The 22,920-nt window shown below is 44.1% G+C and overlaps 1 protein-coding gene across 1 annotated transcript in view; it reads left to right on the forward strand.

Annotated features, from left to right (window-relative positions):
- The window catches only part of astn1 (astrotactin 1), a 1,772,582-nt gene that overhangs the window by 552,614 nt on the left and 1,197,048 nt on the right, over positions 1-22,920 (forward strand). Inside the window, exon 3 of the mRNA XM_055641960.1 lies at positions 16,439-16,832. Within this exon, the coding sequence (XP_055497935.1) occupies positions 16,439-16,832 (394 nt within the window). The remainder of the gene's footprint in view (positions 1-16,438; positions 16,833-22,920) is intronic.

Consider the following 22,920-nt stretch of genomic DNA (forward strand, 5'->3'; position numbering starts at 1 on the left):
AATAAAAGGATGTACCTTTAGAAAGGAGATGAAGTGGAATTTCTTCAGCCAGAAGGTGGTGAATCTGTGGAATTCATTGCGACAGACGGCTGTGGAGGACGTCAATGGATATTTTAAAGGCAGAAAATTACAGACACTTGATTAGTATGGGTGTCAGGGAAGAAGGCAGGTGAATGGGGATGAGAGGGAAAGATAGATCAATCATGGGTGAATGGCGGAATAGACTTGATGGCCCTAATTCTGCTCCTATAACAAAATTAAACTAAAATAAATAAATAAGCCTATGATCACGTTACCAGGGATCCCATGCATCTTCATTTTCCTGTCTGTCTTTCCACTTTCCTACCCTCAATGATCACCTTTATTACCACCTCAAAAACTGACTACAGGTGCTGTCTGTATGGAGATTGTATGTTCTCCCTGAGAACGCATGAGTTTTTTCCAGGTGCTCCGGTTTCCTCCCACACTGCAAAGACTTACAGATTTAGAGGTTAATTGGATTCGGTAAAAATATAAATTGTCCCTATTGTGTTATTGTACGGGATAATTGCTAGTCGGCAAGGACACAGTGGGCTGAATGTCCTGTTTCCATGCTGTATCTCTGAAATCTAAAGTTAAAGTATGCAAAATTATGAGAGACATAGATAGAGTCGACTGTCAGAAGCTTTTTCCGAGGGACGACATGTCCAATATAGAGGGCATAACCACAAGGTCAGGGGAAAGCTCTGGTTTGAGATTGTCCAAAGGAAACATACTGTGAAGAGGATGTTGGCAATATTTAACTTGTGGCGTCACATCTAAACATGTTCACAGAGTTAGAGCCATGTTTGGCTGCACCATGATGAGTGTGTTGGGAGCATGTTGAGGGGCTGAGAGCACAGCCTTGCACGGGACCTGTGTCGAGAATTATTGTGGAGGATGTTTTTGTCACCTATCCTCACTGATTGTGGCCCATGGGGCAAGACGTCAAGCATCCAATTGCAGAGGGGGAGGCTGAGTCTTAGGTCCAGGTGTTTTCGATGAGTTTGATTGGAATGATGGTGTGAAAAAATCCAGGTACTTTCTCACAGGGGGTGGGGGGCATATCAGAAAACCTTTTTATTCTTGTTCCCCAAATCTTTCTGCACTATATTTAATATGTCATTTGCCTTCCTAACGGTTTGCTTCATGTTAACATTCATTGATCTATGAATAAGGGCAGCCAGGTTCCTCTGAACGCCCACAATTTTTAACCTCTCAACATTTAAAAAATGATTTTTCCTTCCTTGCTAAGTGGATGACGTTAAATTTGTTTTTCCACATTACATTCTTCCAAATTGCCATTTAGTCTTTGCAAGGACCATTAGTATACAATTATAAATTATAATTACTTCCTAACAAGTCTTGAGTGCAAGTTTTAACTCCAGGATTGTATCTAATGCGAACCATGAGCTAAACTAGACATGTTTCAGAAGAATTCTGCTTCAACACCATTGTGTAAATATCACCATTCATTTGTCCTAGTTCCACCACATTGATGCTACAGCCAAGGAAGCATGTCTGGTGGCACAGTGTCACAACTGGTGGAGCTGCTGACTAACAGCGCCAGAGACCCAGGTTCAATCCTGACCTCGGCTGCTGTGTGTGTGGAGTTTGCACATTCTCCCTGTGACAGCATGAGTTTCCCACCGGGGCTCAGGTTTCCCCCAATATCCCAAAGGAATCTGGGTTTGTCGGTTAATTGGCCTCAGTAGAATTGTCCTATGTATATAGGAAGTGAATGTGAAAGTGGGATAACATAGAACAAAGATGATCGGGTAATCGGCAGTCAGTATAGACTTTGTGGGCCAAAGGGCCTGGTTCCATGCTATATCTTTCAATCAAAAGAACCTCAAGTTCCTCACAAAACAAAGGGAATTCAGCATATCTTGATCACTTCTTTAATACCTAAATATACCACCACAAAAATATTCCCTTTCTTCCACGGACCTTCTCTTTCTTGAGATTGATTGACAGTAATTGCTAAAACAACTTATGTCTATGAATAGTTTAGAGCATTTGGAACAAACTGTTACCATCTGTACTGTTCAGGAAGAACCGGTTTTATTTTCAAAATAAAGACATCTACAATAAGTAGACCTTGAGTCAAAATGTTTTCACTGCATAACGTGCACTTTCAAAAGGTAGACACAAAATGCTGGAGGAACTCAGCGGGTGAGGCAGCATCTATGGAGAGAAGGAATGGGTGACATTTAGGGTCGAGACCCTTCTTCAGATTGATGTCGAGGGAGGGCCCGGCCAAAAATAGAAAGTAAGCGAACACAGTGGGACTAGTAGACGGACACAGTGGGACTAGTAGGTGGTCACAGTGGGACTAGTAGGTGGTCACAGTGGGACTAGTAGGCGGACACAGTGGGACTAGTAAGCGGACACAGTGGGACTAGTAGGGCAACTGGGAAGGGGGAGGGGAGAAACAGAGAAAACAAGGGCTATCTGAAATTAGAGAAGTCAACGTTCATACGGCTGGGGTGTAAACTACCCAAGCGAAATATGAGGTGCTGTTCCTCCAATTTGCACTGGGCCTCACTCTGACAATGGAGGAGGCCCAAGACAGAAAGGTCAGATTGGGAATGGGAGGGGGAGTTGACATGATGAGCAACCGGGAGATCAGGTAGGTTACATAGAAACATAGAAAATAGGTGCAGGAGTAGGCCATTTGGCCCTTCGAGCCTGCACCATCATTCAATATGATCATGGCTGATCATCCAACTTAGTATCCTCTACCTGCCTTCTCTCCATACCCCCTGATCCCTTTAGCCACATCTAACTCCCTCTTAAATATAGCAGACCGAACCTGACCGGACCGAGCAGGAGTGTTCAGCGGAACGATCGCCAAGCCTGTGCTTGGTCTCGGCGATGTAGAGAAGTTCCAAAACACTGGATAAGATTCAAATCAAGACATCACTGCTTCCGCTACAGAATAGGATTGAGATTTACATAGTATCTCAAATAATATCATAGTTATATAGTATAAAGTGACGCAGTGGCACAGCGGCAGAGTTGTTGCCTCACCGCGCCAGAGACCCAGGTTCGATCCTGACGACGAGTGCTGCTTGTACAGAGTTTGTACATTCTCCCTGTGACTGCGTGGGTTTTCTCCAGGTGCAAGTTTACTCCGCCACTCCAAAGACATACAGGTTTGTCGGATAATTAGCTTTGGTCAAAAAATAATTGTAAATTGTCCCTAGTGTGTTGAATGTTGGTAGTGTACGGGGTGATTTGTGGTCAGAGTGGACTCAGTGGGCCAAATGACATGTTTCTGTGCTACATCTCTAAAGTCAAAAATAAAGGAAAGAAAAATGATGAGAGGTTTGATGGTTAGCATTGCTATGAGGTGAGAAGGGGGAAGTTTAATGGAGATATGTGGGACAAGTTTATTGCACAGAGAATGGTGGGGGCCTGGAGCACTTTGCCAAGGGTGATGGTGGAGGCTATTGCAATATTGTTTTTTTAAGAATACATGTTAGTGCAAGGAATAGAAGGATATGGATCATATATATAGGCAAATGAGATCAGTTTAACTTGGCAACATGTTTGGCACAAGCATTATGGGCTGAAGGGTCCTTTAGCGTGCCGTTTAGTTTTGTTTATTAATTTAGAGATACAACATGGAAGCAGGCCCTTCGGTGACCGAGTCAGCGCTGACCAGTGATCTTTGCACACTAACACTAGCCTACACACACTAGGAACAATTTACAACTTTACCAAGCCAATTATTCTACAAGCCTGAACGTCTTTGGAGTGTGGGATAAAACGGGAGTACCCGGAGAAAACCCACGCAGGTCAAAGGGATGAACGGATAAACTCCAAACAGACAGCATCAGTTAGGATGAAACCCAAATCTCTGGCGCTGTAAAGAATCAACTCCACCGCTGTGCCACTGTGCCGCCCTTACTATGTTGATATCAGAACTCAACAAGGCTGACTTTTGTAAACCAGGTTACATAGCTGCAGTTTGAAATATGAAGTTATCATTTGGTGCGTAAACTACTGTTACCATCTCATTGCCTTAGAATCTCTTCATTCATTTGAAAAATTGTGTCAATTTATAAATTCTATAGAATTCCTTACAGCAGCTTCAGTAATGCTTTGCTAATTCCCGTTTTGGTCTCTTGACTATTTTACTTACGTACTGGGAGAGACTGAAAGGATTCTTTCCATTAGATCTTCTTAAAATTCTGTGTGCAGTTTGCTTTAATTCATCCACTTTTATTTATTTTTTTTATCAGTCCGTTTAGCATGATACTTATTTTAATCTGCTTCTATTGATTCTTGGTTTATTTTACAGAATTCACAAGAAAGCTCAAAAATATTTTATCCTTATCTGACGTTTTGACTGCTATTCCCCAGATGATTTACTCCCTTGTGCTTTGAACATCTCTTTTATTAGAGTATTTGACAAACACATGATACAGGTCGCTTGGAACTCATCACTTTTATGCATCAAACGGATCTTGATAAAGGTTGCCTTTGTGACTAGAGAAGTAATGCAAACATCATATATCTGAAAGCTGTTCATGACATTTGAGGAAGGGATAGATGAGAATTCTTCTGTTCCCCATTTTATAAGCAATACTGGAGCACATGAAATATCACCCATTCCTTCTCTCCAGAGATGTTGCCTGCTCCGCTGAGTTACTCCAGCATTTTGTGTCTAAGCAAGATGACATATCTGTCCTGGATAATAAGAAGAAGAATTTCGACCTGATCCATGTGGAGAGCAACTCATGTGAAGATAGACAGGACCATCACCCCCCCTTTCTCACCAGATTCCATCTATCACCTTCCAGCTCCTGCCTCAACCTTCCAACATCTTTTTATAGTGGCGACCTGCTCTCCACACACTGTCACGATGCAGGGTCATGATCAGAAATGCCCACCATCCCTTTACCTCCACAGACATTACCTGACCCACTGAGTTTCTCCAGCAGTTTGCTCTTTAGCATTGAATGGGTTTTCATAAGGGTTCTAAGAGTAAAGAAAACGTACATGCATAGGAAGGAATTGCAGATGCTGGATAACACCAAAGCTAGACACAAAATGCTGGAGTATCTCAGTGGGTCATGCAGCATCTCTGGAGAAAAAGGAATTGGTGACATTACGGGTCGGTTCTGAAGAAGGGCTCCAGGTTAGGCAGCATCTCTGGAGAAAATGGTTAGGTGACATTTCTGGTCGGGTCCCTTCTTCAGACTGATTGTAGGGGGGAGGGGGTGGAAATTGGAAGCAAGAAAATAACCAGGACAAATCAGGTTACTACGTAGGCTGTTTGCTGGCCAGATATCTTTACCCCTTTGCCCCCCTTCCTCCACAGAAACTTGGTTAATCTATTCTACAGTTTGTTACGATGTATCTCTTTTGTGATCGCACCATGCACAGTCAACATCTGTATCAATTATTTAGTTGATAATATGCAAGGCATGGTTTCAGATGACACTAAAGTAGTTGGTATCGTCGACAGTGAACAAGTTAATACTCAAGATTCAAGAGAGTTTATTATCATGTGTCCCTGATAGGACAATGAAATTCTTGCGTTGCTTCAGCACAACAGAACATAGTAGGCATGACTACAGAACAGATCAGTGTGTCTATATACCATTATATAAATATATACACACATGAATTAATAAACTGGTAAAGTGCAAATAACAGATAATGGGCTATTAATGTTCAGAGTTTTATCCGAGCCAAGTTTAATAGCCTGATGGCTGTGGGGAAGTAGCTATTCCTGAACCTAGTCGTTGCAGTCTTCAGGCTCCTGTACCTTCTCCCTGAAGGTAGCGGGGGGATTAGTGTGTGGCCAGGATGGTTTGGGTCCTTGATGATACTGCCAGCCTTTTTGAGGCAGCGACTGCGATAGATCCCCTCGATGGAAGGGAGGTCAGAGCCGATGATGGACAGGGCAGTGTTTACTACTTTTTGTAGCCTTTTCCTCTCCAGGGCACTCAAGTTGCCGAACCAAGCCACGATGCAATCGGTCAGCACGCTCTCTACTGTGCAATAGTGACAATAATAAACTAACCTAAACTAAGATCTGGCTTGGAAGATGGAACTGTTTCAGATTTCTGTACCAAATAGTTATGTTTACACATAGTATTTAAAAACTTCCATGTTTTGAAAAGTAAAAGAAAAACCGAATTCCAAAGAAAATAACACTACAGGTGCTGTCTGTACAGAGTTTGTATGTTCTCCCCATGATTGCATGGGTTTTCCCCTGTGCCCCGGTTACCTCCCACACTCCAAAGACGTGCAGGTTTGTAGGATAATTGGCTTCAGTAAACATTGTAAATTGTCCCTATTGTGCACGATCGTGCTAGTGTACGGGGATCGATGGTCGGCTTGGACTCGGTGGGCTGAAGGGCCTGTTTCCACGCTGCATCTCTAAACTAAACTAAATTAAAAAACAATAATGTCAATTAACAAACCAGTGCTAGTGCATAGTGCGTATACAATAACAAGTGGTTTGCATCTATTCTCTTTTATTCGTAGCTGCTCATTGATTGATTCCCTGCAACAGTATCTTATTGGCTTCATGGAAGGCCACAATGCAAAGCCAAAATGTTGCCATGGTAACTATCCAGCTCAGAGGTTTAGAATCCTGAGACATGATATTTAAATGCTGTTATTAAGCCTAAAGGTTAATTGATTGCTGTTCTCTCTCCCACCAAGTAATTATTCCCAGAAAAGTGTGAACTTCTATCACTGATGTGACAAAGAACTTGTTCGAATAACAAGCTAGTTAAGGAACAAAACTATTTTTATCAGGGTTGCAATATTGAAACAGATTCATCTTTGCTGATAGAGAGATATGAGAGACAGATGTGTACCAAAATGCCGTCACTCTAATGAAGTCCACTTTATGTACTGCCGCTATTTGATAAAACATGATATCTGTGTTATTCTTCTTTGGGATGGATCAGTCTTGCTTCTGTAACCAGACAAACTGAAAAGTGCATTAAGCAGAATACTGGTCCAAATGGGATCACCAACATTCAGATGGGGACTTGATGGTCAGTATGGATATGTTGAGCTGAAGGGCCTGTTTCTGTGATCATGACAGACCTATGTAAAGTGGATTAGTCTCAGAGCTCCTTGGGTACACCATTTAGGAAGGAAAGTGGGACTTGGTCACAGGTTCAGTAGGCCCAATCTACAGATTCACACTACCACCGGTGTGCACGTTGAGTGAAGTGGCAGAGCCGAGACTTATTTTAGTTTAGTTTAGTTTAGTTTATTTTAATTTAGAGATACAACATGGAAATAGGCCCTTCAGCCCACGTAGTCCATGCTGACCAACCATAACCTGTACTCTAGTTCTATCCTGCACACTAGGGATAATTTGCAGAACCCAAGTAACCTACATCGTTGCACGTCTTTGGAAAGTGGGAGGAAACTCACATAGTCACAAGGAGAACGTAAAGAATTCTACTGACAACAGCCATAGTCAGGATCGAACCCGAGTCTATGGTGCTGTAAGGCAGCAACTCTACTGCTGCACCACTGTGCCTCCTTCTGAGATCCGCAACATTTTGTTGGGAAATTGCATTGTGCACCATGTGTCTGATCAGATCGGATTCAATATTAACATCCAATTGGTTTCAATGCGATTGCAGGCTTGCATACGAATATGGAACAGGAAGATAGGTTTACTGTTTATGTTTAAGAAGGAACTGATGCTGGAAAATCGAAGGTAGGCAAAAATGCTGGAGAAACGCAGTGGGTGAGGCAGCATCTATGGAGCGAAGGAAATAGGCAATGTATTGGATTCTGAAGAAGGGTTTCGACCCCAAAACATCACTTTATTGTTTAAATATTTGTTCACGTTTAGAGGTGTTTGGGTTGATTTTAAAATATGTGTAATTTTCAGTGTTTAGTCCAATCTTAAACTGGAAAGGATGCAGAGAAGATTTCCGAAAATGTTGCTAGGACATGAGGGCCTGATCTATAGGGAGAAGTTGAGCAGGCTAGGACTTTATCCCTTGTAGTGCAAGAGATTTATAGTGATCTTATAGTGGCATCTAAGATCAATAGAGGAACAGATAGGGTAAATGTATGAGTTTTTTTACCCAGAGCAGAGGATCCAAAAAACAGATGAGGGGGGAAAGATTTAAAAAGAACCTGAGGGGAAACTTTTTTCAAGAAAGAGTGGTGGGTGTATGGAAGGAGCTGTTAGAGAAGGTAGTTGTGGCAAGTATTATCACAACGTATAATTTTAAAAAAATGGATGAGCACGTAGATAGAATAGGTTTAGAGGGACATGTTGTGATCAGGTGTTTAGGGGCAAATGCAGGCAAGTGGGACTAATGTAGATGGGACATATTGGTCAGCATGGGCTAGGTGGGCCGAAGGGCCTGGTTCCATGTGGCTGTATGACTCTGTGGCTCTTATTACGTTTTAAATGTCTCTAAATAAATATTAAATAGAGAACAGGTGCTTCGGGCCACAATGTCCGTGCCGAACATGATACTAATTTAAACTGATCTCTCTGCCCCATATGGTCCATACACTACATGCAGGAAGAGGAGATTAGATTTCAGAGATATTTAATAACTGGGACATCTTTCACAGATTTGACAGCTAACAAAGCTGGAATCTGTTTTCTGTCATGATCCTGGAGTCATATCATGCAGGAACAGGTCCTTCAGCCCACCACATCCACTTTGTCTCAGTTTTCCTCACATCCCCACCACCTCTTTGTGCCTTCCCTTCCTCTCCCTAATCTCTTCCACCCATCTACACAAGGAACAATTTACAGTGGCCAATTGACCCATGGGGATGTGGCAGGTGTGTAGAGCACCTCGGGTGAGGAAACCTCTGTGGTCACTAGGGAAACATGCAAGCTACACAGAGAGAGCACAGGGTCAAGATTGAACCTTTGCTGCTGGAGATGTGACGCTTCATCAATAACCACTATGTTCTGCCAGCTGGGGTGGGGTAAGTCCAACTTTACAACCTTTTGCCTGAACTGTGGAAGGGAACCATTCTTGGTGGGGGAATAGTTAATCACAAAATCCAACCCTTATTAGACATTGACTGGTCCAATGCCTCTTTGTCATCACATGTACCAAGGTTCAGTGAAAATCTTCTTTTGCATACGGATCAGTAGGATTATTGCCATACATGAGCACAATCCCTGATTAAGTACAGAATGCATAGAAACAACCCACTAAGTCCATATGCAATAGTTGCCAGGTTTTGGCGCCATTTTCAAAGTGCCAACTGCAGCTGGCCATAAAGGCCCATGATCCGCATCGTTCAGCGAACTTTCGTCCCTCTCCTCGCCCGGCCACCTTCAGCCTTTCCTGCCCCCCTGGGGCACCTCCTGTAGCCGACCTTTAGGATATGGAAGGTAAGACCCCTGGTCCTTTTTAACGGCCCTTTGTCCAGCGGCTGCCACCATCACCGATTGATTCCACCCTCCTCTCCGGCTCCCGGTCCTTGGGGGCAAGCAGAAGACATGACTCGTTCCAGGCTCACACTCCACGCAGTGTTCCTGGTTGCTGCCAGGGTAAGGCCTGTAGTCCATCAGGAGTTCTTCTGTGGCATGCATCCTGTCGGATATGAATAGAGTTTCACAAGACCAGTTTTTGTATCTTGCATAGCATTTGTTCATGCACAGGAGATGCTCCCTCTTAGTCCCTTTATTGGATGCCGATTAAGTATGCAAGAGGAATAAGGAACTGGATTAAATCAAACGTGCAAGTAAAACATATATTGTTTAAGCAAATTGAAACTTTGCCACAGAATGTCAGGAATGCAAGGTTAAACAAAACATTTATCTGACAATTTTAACTAATTGGGAAAATTCAGCTTATTTCTATTAAAACTAAGTATGTCTCACTGAATTGATTTTCGACGTAATAATACTAATGTAGTAATTTCTATACAAGGGAAAAGCTGTCAAGCGAAGAACATCTAATTGGGGCATTGGAACTAAAATCCGTTCTAAATTAATGTTCTACAATGTCAATGTTCAAATGCAAAAATTGGGCTAGATTTACTGTTTTTGAACAATGCTGCATGCGACATAGTTTATCTGACAATTAATTTAGATTTTTTATTGAAGGCTTGGGCATTGAGATAACTTTTATTAAATAAAAATTGCAACTAACAAAGGCACGTGTTCTAATTCAATTAATCAATTTTACACTACAGTTTTACATTTGGTGCAGATGGTAGAGCTGCTGTCTCAGAACATCAGAGACTCGGGTTCAATCCTGACATAGGATACTGTGTGTGGAATTTGCGCATTATTTTGGTTTCCTCTGGGTGCTTTGGATTCTTCCCACTTGCCAAAGAGAGATTTTTTAAAGGTTAATTGGCTCTTTAAATTACCCCAACAGTGTTGGGCAGGGGTCGGCAACCTTGGTCTGCATTGGGGCCAGGACGCATGTCTGTGAGCGGATGGCGGGCCACATCTATCATGTGTACACATAGGATCCTGCCCTGGATGCCAGGCATCAAACCATGTGTTCACAGAAGGTAGATACAAATTCAGGAGAAACTCAGCAGGTGAGGCAGCCTCATGCAATCCTTGCATGTCTCACCTGCTGAGTAGGTTGCTGACCCTTGGTGTACTTGGGTCCAATAATGCCTCATTCCCAAGCTCCGAGTGACTCTGGCATTCCTATTATGGATTCCTATTACCAGACCCGGTCCAGTCATTCTATACATTGCATTGAATCTGATGGACAAAATCAGCTCTCTTTGTGCAGTAAATTGATATCAATAGTTAGTAAATTCATTTTAGATCAGTTCCTCATAGACGGTTTATTTTTTCCCATAAATGCCCATTGAACTTGGCTCTCAAAGTTAAATGGAAAGCATTATAATCAATGTGCCAATCTAAAATCTCAACAAAGGTAACTATGCCATTTATTGTGTAGTCCAAGGAATGGTGCTGTGCCCATTGCTTCAAATTTTCAGTCTTATCAAGGTCCAATTCTCAAATATCATGAATTATTTTTTAATGTTGTTAATTTTTTTATTTAACTTATTTACTTTCCCATTGTCCTCTCCCACCCCTCAGCTGCCTATTGAGAAACACCACTTTCATATTTTTGCTGTTTTATTTCTTGATAATTTTTTATGATGCACAAACAGAAATCCTTAAAGGGAAACATAGATGAGCAGAAGCACCATTATCCTGGCGACAAACTGACTGATAACAGCATATGTGGTACTCGTGAAAAAATCCCATATGATCAACAATTTAGATTTCTAAAAGGTTGCTCATGTGAGTTATTTACATAAAATGAACAAACAATCTAATGGCAAAAGATCAAAATAAGATAACTATATGGACTGAGGATTCAGACGTTATGGATATTGAATAAGGTAGCTTAAAGTTAATGCTGCAGTTAGCACGGTATTATAGTTAATATTGTACTGTACAACTGCAATAAATCCAGATTTACACTATTTTAATTTCTATCCTTGAATCCAATATTGTCCCTGCAGGCTCAGTTGTTTGCCCGGAATTAAATCACAGTTTCCTGCATCACCCCAGAAAGAGGATAGCATTTGTTATAAGTAAGGATAAAAACAGGAACATATGGAAACTCTCAGATGGTCAGGCAGCCTCTAGGGAGAGGAAAACAGAGTTAACATTTCGGGTCAAGCGCCTCCAGTATTTTCTGCTTTAATTTCAGATTCCCAAACATCTGAGGTTTAAAGGGATATTGGGCAAATGCGGGCAGGTGGGAATTAGCATAAACGGGGCATCTTTGCGGCATGAACAAGTTGGGCCGAAGGGTTGGTTTCCATGCTGTATTACTCTATGATTTTATCTGCAATTGTCTCCGCGTTGAAGTACAGCCGTGGCTCGTCGGGAGCTTCTGCCACCTCCCACAGCAGGCCAGGATCTTCTTATAGATGCACATGTTCAATGTAAGCACATCCTCTTGTATGCTTTGTTAAACAGGTCACCATGACTTTGAGGGCACTCTTTGAGTAGGATAAATGCAAGCATTGCCTGCACACTGCAATGTGACTCCTTATGTTTGGGTGATCCTAGTTCTGGAGCATTGTCACTGTAGATTGAACAGCATCCTGTTGCTTCAGAGGATTATCTTCACTGCAACTATCTTTTCTGTAACAATGTGGCAAGAAATAATGAGAGAAGTGTTGGAATAATGAGGCATCCACATGTAACATGTTGGCAGCACAGTGACACAGCTGGTAGAGCTGCTGCCTCACAGCACCACAGACCCAGGTCCATTTCTGACCTTGGATGCTGTCTGTATGGAGTTTGAACATTCTCCCTGTGGTGGTGTGTGTTTCCACTGGGTCATCCAGTTTCATCCCACATCCCAAAGACATGTGGCTTGGTGGGTTACTTGTTCTCAGTGAAATTGCCCCTAGAGTGTAGGGAGTGGATGAGGAAGAGGGATAAGATGGAACTAGTTTGAACGGGTGATGCATGGTTAGTGTGGACTCAGTGGACCGAAGGGTCTGTTTCCATGTTCTATCTTTAAACGGCAGCTTTCACTGAGACAGGGCGGCACTGTGGTGCAGTGGTAGAGCTGCTGCCTCACAGCGCCAGAGACCCAGGTCCAATCCTGATTACAGGTGCTGTCAGTACAGAGTTTGTCCATTCTCCCTAGAACCATGTGGGTTTTCACCGGCTGCTCTGGTTTCCTCCCACATTCTAAAGACATGCAGGTTTGTCGGTTAATTAGCTTCAGTAAAAATTGTAAATTGCCCCAAGTGTGTGGGATGATCACTGGTTGGCACGGACTCGGTGGGGCAAAAGTGCCTGATTCCGGGGCTGTATCTCTAAAGTCTACAGTCTAAAGTATACAGGGTCTGTAATAGACATATTGGTGAGCTTCATGGCTTACATGCCATCACGGAACAAGGCTAAGATGGGCTTATTTCCAAGGGCTGCTGAAACTGAGGTGAGTGCTCCACAGAACCTCTTGATTTATGGAGTTTAACGTTTTACTGAGGTCAAAGAAAGCCATCTGCAGTGGCCGGTGTGGTTTTCTGTATCTCCCCTGCAGTTACCATGCAGTGAAGATCAAAGAGAATATGTTACTTACCATTTATCAGTCCAGATTTTTAGAAAAATCTGTGGCAAGTGGGGGTGGAGGGGGGGGGGGAGGGGGTGAGGGTGGGGGGGGGAGGGGGGGCGTGGGTGGGGGGGAAGTGGCAGTGTGTGTGGGGGCAAGGGGGGGGGGTGTGTGGGGGGTGGGAGGGTTGAAGGGGAAAGGGGGGGTGTGGGGGGGCAATGGGGGGTGGGGGGGGTGGGGGGGGTGAGGGGCTCCTATCAGCGGTCGCTGGCCGCGGCACCACACAGCACCTCCCGACTCCACACAGCGGGTTTCCCAACTCCATTCAACCTACAAAACTATACGTCCTGGGAGTGTGGGACGAAACCAGAGCACCTGGAGAAAACCTACACGGTCATGGGGAGAATGTACAATCTTCCTACAGGCAGCACCCATAGTCAGGATTGAACCTGTGTCTCTGGCGACGTGAGGCAGAAACTCTACTGCTACACCACTGACACACTTAGTTACTACAGCGTTGGAAGCGTCCATTGGGAAGTTGGTGACATCAATACTGGTATGGACACATTATGTGGACATCACACCATGATAATATCGAGATGGGCTGGTAGAGCAATCAGTATTCTGAATGCAAATTGAGTCTTCCTTAGTACTTAAAACATTCTTCAGTACGGGCAATGAATTGTCAGATTAAATAATTACAATGTGATTTTTTAAATTCTGAATGTATAACACTGACTAACCACCTCTTGCTTTTCAAAAAAAGTGTCTCAGAAATAATTATTAAAGAATAGACAAAGGAATGGGAAAAAGAATGCTATTAGTAAAAAAAAATCCAAGGATTGACTATTGGTATTTATGTCTTTCTTCTCTCTTGATGCTTTAGAAAAATATGCTTTCTGTTAACAGGTTGTTATGAATTATTGACCTTCATCCTTTTAATTTTGTATCAGTCAACATTTTTCAAAGTGGGAACAAAGACAGCAATTGATCCAGTAAATTATTCACATTGACAGTCTATGGAACTTCAAGAATAAGAGCCACAAAGCCTTGATCTCAGTCTCACACCAGCATGTGTAATCTCTGCCTGCCATTTATGTTGTGGAGAAAGAATCTAGTTATGTCAGATCTTTATTTATAAAACACTTCATAATTAACCCATTAAAGACCCATATTTTTTAGTTTTTAGTTTTTTAGTTTTGAGAGATACAGAGTGGTACCAAACAATTCGGCCCACAGAGTCTGCGCCGACTTACATTAGTTTTATCCTATACACTAGGGACAATTTACAGAAGCCAATTAAGAATCAAACCTGCATGTCTTTTGAATTTGGGAGGAAACCAGAGAACCCAAAGAAAACCCACATGGTCACAGGCAGAACGTGCAAACTCCATTCTGGCACCCGTAGTCAGGATCAAACCTGGGTATCTGGTTCTGTAAGGTAGCAATTCTACCGCTGCGCCATGGTGCCTCCCTTTTGGACACCCAAGCCCAGTGAAGTTTCTATTTAAAAATATTATATTGCATCTGTTTCTCCTGAGTAGACAATCCAGCCAATTCCATTCCTTTGACAGATAATTGGTAGGTAAAGTTTGTGCTGTATAAATCCAAGACAAATATCATCTCCAAACAGAAAAAGACTAACCAATTCTTTTGAAGATTTAGAAGGATGTGGGCCAAACACTGGCAGGTGGGACTACAATAGATGGGGCATCATGGTCGATATGGACGTTGGGCTGACGGGCCTGTTTCCTTGCTGTATGACTCTATGACTCTATTTCTTCTTGAGTTTGAAAAATAACCCAGACCCGAAATGTTGCCTATCCATTCTCTCTCCTTCACCATGAATGGAACTGGAGCACACAGACAAAACCCACTCGGCCACGGGGAGAACATACAGACTCCGTACAGCAAGCACCCACAGTCAGGATTGAACCTGGGTCTTTGGCGCTGTAAGGCAGCAACTCTACCGCTGCACCTTTGTGTGGCCCCATATATTGTGGGCCAAAGAGCCTGTTCTTAAGCTGTACTTTTCTTTGTTCTATGTTTAGAAGTCGGAATTCTAATCCAGTTGCTCAACCACCACATAAGAGAGGGGAACACAACAACAAAATCATTCGGATGCCAGTGTGCTGGGATTTTGATAGTCCAATACTGTAGTTTCTCTGTAGCTGCCAATACAGTAGAAAGTTTTTATATAGAATTGTGTAGGTAGATGGAATATTAAAGCTCCAGAGGAACAAGAAACTAGTGTTCAAAGTTAAAAAGTTCATAAATGTATTGATCAAATAGAGAAAGATGAGAAAAACATTTCTGCAGAGGGAATTAACCGACGTGGATTAGATCCTGAATCAGTAACTGAACTCAAATAATTGATCGATTGATTGAAAGACACAGCAGGAAGACAGGCCCTTTGGCCCAATGAGTCCATACTAACCATCGATCCCCCAAATGCACCATGTTTGGATAACTTATTAGTTATTTATATGTTTGGACATATTTATCAATGGAAGCCCACCAAAGATATATGTGGGGACAACCGACAACCAGTTAAAGCATTTATGAAAGAATCTTTGAATAGGATATATCTATGCCGCAGAAGGACAGCACAGAAGTGCAGTGGTAGAGCTGCTGCCTTGGAGCGCCAGGGACCCAGGTTTGATCCTAACTATGAGTGTTGTCTGTACGGAGTGTGCACTTTCTCTCTGTGACTGCATGCGTTTTCTCCGTGTGCTCCGGTTTCCTCCAACACTCCCGAGACATACAGCTTCGTAGGTTATTTTGGCTTCTGTAAATGCATAGGATAGAACTAGTGTATGGGGTGACTCAATGGACGAAGGGCCCGTTTCAACGCTATGTCTCCAAACTAAACTAAAACAAACAAGTGTATGGGCAATCGCTGGTTGGTGCAGACTGGGTGGGCCAAAGGGCCTGTTTCTTCACTGTATCTACAATCTAAACCAAACTAGTGTAAGGATGATAGTTGGTCGGCGCAGACCCAATGGGCCAAAGGGCTTGTTTCAATGCTGTATCTCTAAACTAAACTAGTGTTCAGGGTGATCGCTAGTTGACTGACTATATGGATGATGGGCCTGCTCCACACAGTATCTCTAAACTGAACTAAAGTAATCTATTCAAGTTTCAAGTTTCAAGTTTCAGGTGATTGCAGGTAGGCACAGAGTTGGTGGACGAAGGGCTTGTTTCCACGCTATATCTCTAAACTAAACTAAACTAGTTTATGGGGTGATCGCTGGTCGGCACGCGACTCAGTGGACGAAGGTCCTGCTTCAACGCTGTACCTCTAAACTATGTTTGATCATAACTTCCTCCATGTTAGGTGAAACCAACTCTGTCGGAAGTTGATGCATGTTCCTCTCTCTCTTTTCCAGGGGGGTATGATCGCTCTGCTGTTGGCCATCCTCTTCCTTGTGATGGTGCTCTACACCAGGAGGCGGTGGTGCAAGCGTCGCCGCGTCCCACAGCCCCAGAAGAGCGCCAGCGCCGAGGCGGCAAACGAAATCCACTACATCCCATCCGTACTGATGGCCGGCCAGAACCGGGAGAGCCTGCGCAACTCCCGGCTACAGGGACACAACTCTAGCGGCTCCATCAGCATCCGTGAGACCCCGATCCTGGACGGATACGAGTACGACATCGACGACCTCCGCCAGCAGCTGCAGAGGGAGTGCATGAACGGCGGTGAGGACTTCGGCAGCCAGGTGACCCGCACCTTGGATTCCCTGCAAGGGTGCGATGAGAAAACCTGCTTGGATCTGACTCCAGGTCTGTACTGGTGCTCTGCTTTACTGAGGATAGAGGCATATGGAGCTAAGGATGGTGAATAGGTGGAGGGTTCTTGACTGTCCAGGTCAAATAAAGTAGATACGGTTTTGCAGCGGTCCTGCACAGTGGCGCCGCAGTAGAATTGCTGCCTCACCGTGGCAGAGGTACAGACCCAGGTTCGATCCTGACTACGGGTGCTGTCTGTAGCAAATTTGTACATTTTCTCTGTGACCGTATAGATTTTCTCCGGGTGCTCTGGTTTCCTCCCGCACTCAGGTTTGTAGATTAATTGGCATCTATAAATTGTAGGTTGTCCCTAGTGTGTATGGTAGTGCTAGTGTACGGTGTGATCACTGGTCGGCATGGACTAATTGGACCGAAGGACCTGTTTTTGCGTTGTATCTCTAAAGTCTAGTTATTCTGCCATATTCCACACCGACATAGAAAATGAGAGTGGGGGGATAGCATACTTTCAGTGGGAGGATGTGTGGTCCAGATAACTGCAGGAATCGATGGGTTTATACACTGGAAGACACAAAGTGCTGAAGTGATTAAATGGGAAAGGTGACGCTTCTGGTCAAGAACCTTTCCCAATCTGATTGTGGGCAGTGGATTGGGGGGTGAGGGGAACACAAAAGCTGGAGGAGAGGAGGGGCAGTACAAAATGTGGGATGGTACAGGTTGATACAGGAGGGGAATGGGGGTTGATAGGCAGATGGGTGGACAACGGACAGTTGAAAAGACAGAATGGGTGAGTCAAAAGGATTGAAGGTTGTGAATTGTGAAGCTGGACAAAGAGATGTAGGTGGAGGAGATAGTCCAGGTGGGGCACATGCAAGAGGGTTGGGAGGGGGAAGGAGAGAGGGAAAAGAGGAGGGAGGTTAGTGGGGAAAAAGGAAGAGAGGGAAGGTTATGTGGTTAATTAAAATTGGAGATTTCACTGTGTATACTGTTGGGTTGTAAGCTACCCAAGTGGAATGTGAGGTGCAGTTCCTCTAGTCTGTGTGTGGCCTCACCCTGAAAATACAGGTGGTCTAGGAAATAAAGTCCAGCATCAGAATGGGAACAAGAGTTAAAATGTTTAGCAACTGGCATTGGTGGACCGAGTGCCAGTGTTCTCCAGAATGGTCACTGTCTACTTTTGATCTCGTTGATGTGCAGGAGGCCACGTCGGGAATATTAGATGCAATAAATTAGGCTAAATAGGGTGCATGTGAACCACATACATACATTCGTTTTTTACGGTGGATTGTACCAAACACCTGCGCTTGGTCCGCCAAGACCTACTGGATCTCTCAGTTGCTAACCATTTTAACACTTTTTCCCACTCCCATACTGACCTTTCAGTCTTGGGCCTCCTACATTGTCAGAGTGAGGCCACCTGCAAACTGGAGCAACAGCACCTCATATTCCAGTGTTTAAGAGGGAACTGCAGATGCTGGAGAATAGCTTAGCTTACCCAAGAGCAGAACTCGCTATCAAAACATGGGGGGGACGTGTCCCCTCTGACCCCCCACCCCCCCACCCCCTGGGTTTTACGCCCCTGCTTACCCCTGCAATGGTATGAACATTGAATACTCCATACCCATTTCTCTCACAGTCCCGCCCATTTTACCTTTCCCCCTTCCCCTTCACCCTCTGGCTTCTCATTGCAAGCCTCTGCTCTTCTTATCCCAAAGCCTTCTGTCTTTTTATCTCTGCCTCTTGTCCAACCATCTGCCAATAAACTCCACCTTCACTCACTTGTGTTCTCCTATTAGTTGTCAGACTTTGTCACATCCCCACCTCTCTTCCAGACTTCTGCCCCTCATCTTACAATCCACGGCGACCAGCGATCCCCATACACTAACACTATCCTACACACACTCGAGACGATTTATAATTTTACCGAAGCCAATTAACCGACAAACCTGCATGACTTTGCAGTATGAGATGAATCCAGAGAACCCGGAGAAAACCCAGGCAGGTCAGGGGGAGAACGTGCAAACTCCGTATAGACTGCAGCCATATTCAGGATTGAACCCGAGACTCTGGAGCTGTAAGGCAGCAACTCTACAGCTGTGCCATTGTGCCGCCCCACGTTCCTTGTGTCAACATCATACTCAGTAGTGCCCAGCGTATCCTGTACCCTAAGCATAGTGTTGACTTAAATATAACAGCGTGTAGCTTGTGGACACAGCTCCTAGCAGAAAATTGTCTGAAAATTGCAGATATCTTTGTTCAAAATGTTAACTTCCTTCTATGAGTGTGATTGCAAATCCTTTGCAAGCTCTCCAGGTGCATTTGACAGTATTGTGTTTGTGGGTGTCCTTCAACGTTAAACCTGCCAGATTTGTTAGGGACAGTGAGAGGGACACTCATCGCCGTGGGATATCTCCACAGGTTATCTGAACATACAGGTGCAAAACCTGGCCTCGGGCTATCGACATTCAAAGAGCTATTCAATGCCTTTTAAACAATTACCAAAGATAGATTCAAAGTGCTGGAGTAACTCGAAGATACGTAGACAAAATGCTGGAGTAACTCAGCGGGACAGGCAGCATCTCTGGAGAGAAGGAATGGGTCGAGACCCTTCTTCAGATTGAAAGTAGAGGGGAGGGAACTGGAGGTAAGAAAAGGCTAGAACAAAGCAGCACTGGTAATAAACAACCAAGGAAAGGTGGAGCCCATAATGCAGATAGATTAGGCAGCATCTCTGGAGAAACAGGATGTGTGATGTTTTTTTATTGGGACCCTTCTTCAAGTCTTCTTCACCCATCCTTTTTCTTCTCTTCAGTGGGCCAAAGAACCTGTTTACTTGTTGTTTCATTCAATCAATCAAATTAAAGGACCATTGCATGAATACATCAAACATACTTAAATCACCCTCAAACTCTTGCTTGCAGAGTGGCATCAACAACTTTCCAAGTTTTGTTAGACATCTCAGTCTTGATGTCATTTCATATGATATTTGCAATATGATACATCACCGGGTGGCACCGTACATTGCAGCCTCGCCAACTGCCTGTCACTTCCCTTTTTTCTCTTGTTGTTTTTAATCTGTTTTTACTTGTATGTTTTGGTGTATCTTTAGTTTTTGTATTAGGTGGGGGTGGGGGAAACTTTTTTAAATCTCTTCTCTTGACGGAGATGCAACTTTCGTATCTCCGTCTGCACTGCAGCCTTACATCGTAGAGCTGGCGGTCCCTTTGTAAGGGATCGACTTTGGGAGCTCCAACTGCAGGAGCTTTGATCGCCGACTGCGGGAGCTTCGATCACCCCGACTGTAGATGTTTTGATTGCCCCAACCTCTGGAGAAAAGGAGGAAAGAAGATATACGTTATTTGCCTTCCATCACAGTGAGGAATGTGAGGTCGCCCAAACAAGATGGGCATGCTGCCTGCACTGGTGAGGACTCGGAGAGAGTGCTGTGAGTGCAGTGATCTCGTTTTTTGCGGGGACATCGCTCCATGAGGTCTAGTGCGAGTGTGACAGCTTTCTGACTGTTCGGGCAGACAGGGACTGCCGAGAGAATGACAGCGGTCGATACAACTCTGGTCACATCATGGTGAAGGAGCATGTGTGGGGCTCGGACATTGAACTGATGGTTGTGGTTCTCCGCTAATGCTGTGTGCCCTGGGGATTCTCACACGTCGCTGTGGTGGCTGTTTAAGTCTATGTTTAAACTTTATGTAGTTATGTATCTTGTTGCTTTTTTTTGGTATGAATGTGTGGTAAATCAAATTCCACTGCACCTCGGTACATGTGACAATAAAGTACCATTGAAACATTGAACCATCACAAGTAATAAGCAAGTAGCTTTTAGTTCATTTTTCTATTTTATTTCTGATGCAGAGTCTCAGCCAAAACTCATTATCAATGCTACTTTATCTATAGATAGTGTCTGATGTTGTATGTGTTGCTTGCATTATTTGTTTCTATTTCAGATTCCCAGCAGGATCTTTAAAAATTACATTTCTGTTCCACTCTTTGATCCCTTCTGTTCCTTTATCTGCTATGGACCAAATCTACTGTTCCGGTGAGAGGTTTTCCATAATGTCTAAAGCATTTATCACTTGCTTGATCTCGGTCCTTCACTTGATTGGTGGACCTGTTAAAAGACTTTAGAGATGCTAAGCGATAATAGGGCCTTTGTGCCGATCAGCGATCATCACATACACTAGCACTGTCCTACACACTGGGGACAATTTAACTATTTTCCAAAGCCAATTAATCTACTCTGGAGTGTGGGAGGAAACCCATGTGGTCACAGGGAGAACATAAAAACCCCGTACAGATTGCAAGTGTAGCCAGGATAGAACCCGGATCTCTGGCGCTGTAAGGCAGCAACATTACTGCTGCATCACTGTTTTGCACTAATAGGTTGGAGGCTATAGTGCGATATTGGTGTTTTAGTGAAATTAGTGAGAAATGGCAAATGGGGTTTAATCCAGATAAAAATGAAATGTATAGCTGGGACTTTCCATCAACAGTTTGGTTCTAAGAAGTACTGAGGAACAGTGGGTCCTTTGCAAGCAAGTCCAAGGATCCTTGAAGGTTGTAGTGCAGGTAGATAACATGCTTCACAAGGCATTAGGGATACTTGCCTTCATTAGTCTAGGCAATGCATACAAGAGCAGGGAGATTATACGTTAAACTTGATAAAACATTGTTCAGATCTCAGCTGGAGAACTGTGTACATTTCTGGTCACTGCACCTGAGGAAAGATGTGATAGCACAGGCGAGGGTGCAGACGAGATTCACCAGGATGATTGCCTGGGGTGGAGCTTTTCAGTAATAATGAGAGATTGGAGAGTCTAGGTCTATATTCCCTGGAGAGGAGAAGGTTAAGAGGGGTCATGATTGAGGTATATCAAATTTTGTGTGGCATAAATGGGGTAGTCTGACAGAAGCTTTATTTCCTTATCAAAGGTAGCTAAAACCTTGGATAATGTTATGGGAAAAGGCAGGAGAATGGGGTTGAGTGGGAAAGATAGATCAGCCATGACTGAATGGTAGAGTATACTCAATGAACCAAACGGCTTAATTTTGCTCCTGACATGAACTTATGAAAAGTAGAAGATATATGTTCAATCAAGCGTGTCAAGAGTCAAGAGTAGTTATTTGTCATTTGCACAGGGTATAAACAGGAATAATGAAATTCTTACATGCTGCAGCTTTGCAGGGGCAATAGATGCTTCAAAAATAAATATATTAAATGATCAATCAATCAATTGATTGGTATACAATTGATTATAATCTATCCATGTAAAGTAGACAGGACCACCTGGACAGTAATAACAGCAGGCAGGTGTGGCAGGGGATCCAGTATCTCACCAACTATAAGACCAACCTTGGAGCTGTTGAAGGTGACGCCTCGCTGGCAGAGGAGCTGAACCACTTCTTTGCTCACTTTGAAGTGGAGCCACCCGAGACAGCCACATCACAGCACAGGGTCCACAGCAGCCTAACCCTCAATATAGAGGAGCATGAGGTGAGGCGCACGCTGCGGGCCATCAATCCAAGGAAGGCTACTGGACCTGACGGCGTCTCTGGACGCGTGTTGAAGGACTGCGCAGACCAGCTGGCTGGAGTCTTTACAAGGATTTTTAACCAGTCTCTGGCCCAGTCCACTGTCCCACCCTGTCTGAAGTCCTCCACCATAGTCCCCTTGCCCAAAAAAAACAACATCTCCAGCCTCAACGACTACCGGCCAGTCGCACTCACACCAGTGGTGATGAAGTGTTTTGAAAAACTGGTCCGGGGTCATATCACATCACTCCTGCCCCGAAGCTTTGACCCCCACCAGTTTGCGTACAGAGCAAATAGATCTACAGAGGACGCTGTAGCCACAGCTCTCCATGCTGCACTGTCCCACCTGGAGCAGCGGGGGAGCTACGTGCGGATGCTCTTTGTGGACTACAGCTCTGCTTTTAATACCATCCTTCCCCACAAACTGGTGGACAAACTGGGGGACTTGGGACTTCCACACTCCACCTGTACGTGGATAAATAGCTTCCTGTCGGGTCGCAGCCAGAGAGTCAGAGTGGGCCATCATACATCCACGGCCCTCAGCCTCAGTACCGGCTCTCCACAGGGCTGCGTACTG

The sequence above is a fragment of the Leucoraja erinacea genome, chromosome 10 (genome assembly GCF_028641065.1).
Source record: "Leucoraja erinacea ecotype New England chromosome 10, Leri_hhj_1, whole genome shotgun sequence".
NCBI lineage: Eukaryota > Metazoa > Chordata > Chondrichthyes > Rajiformes > Rajidae > Leucoraja > Leucoraja erinaceus.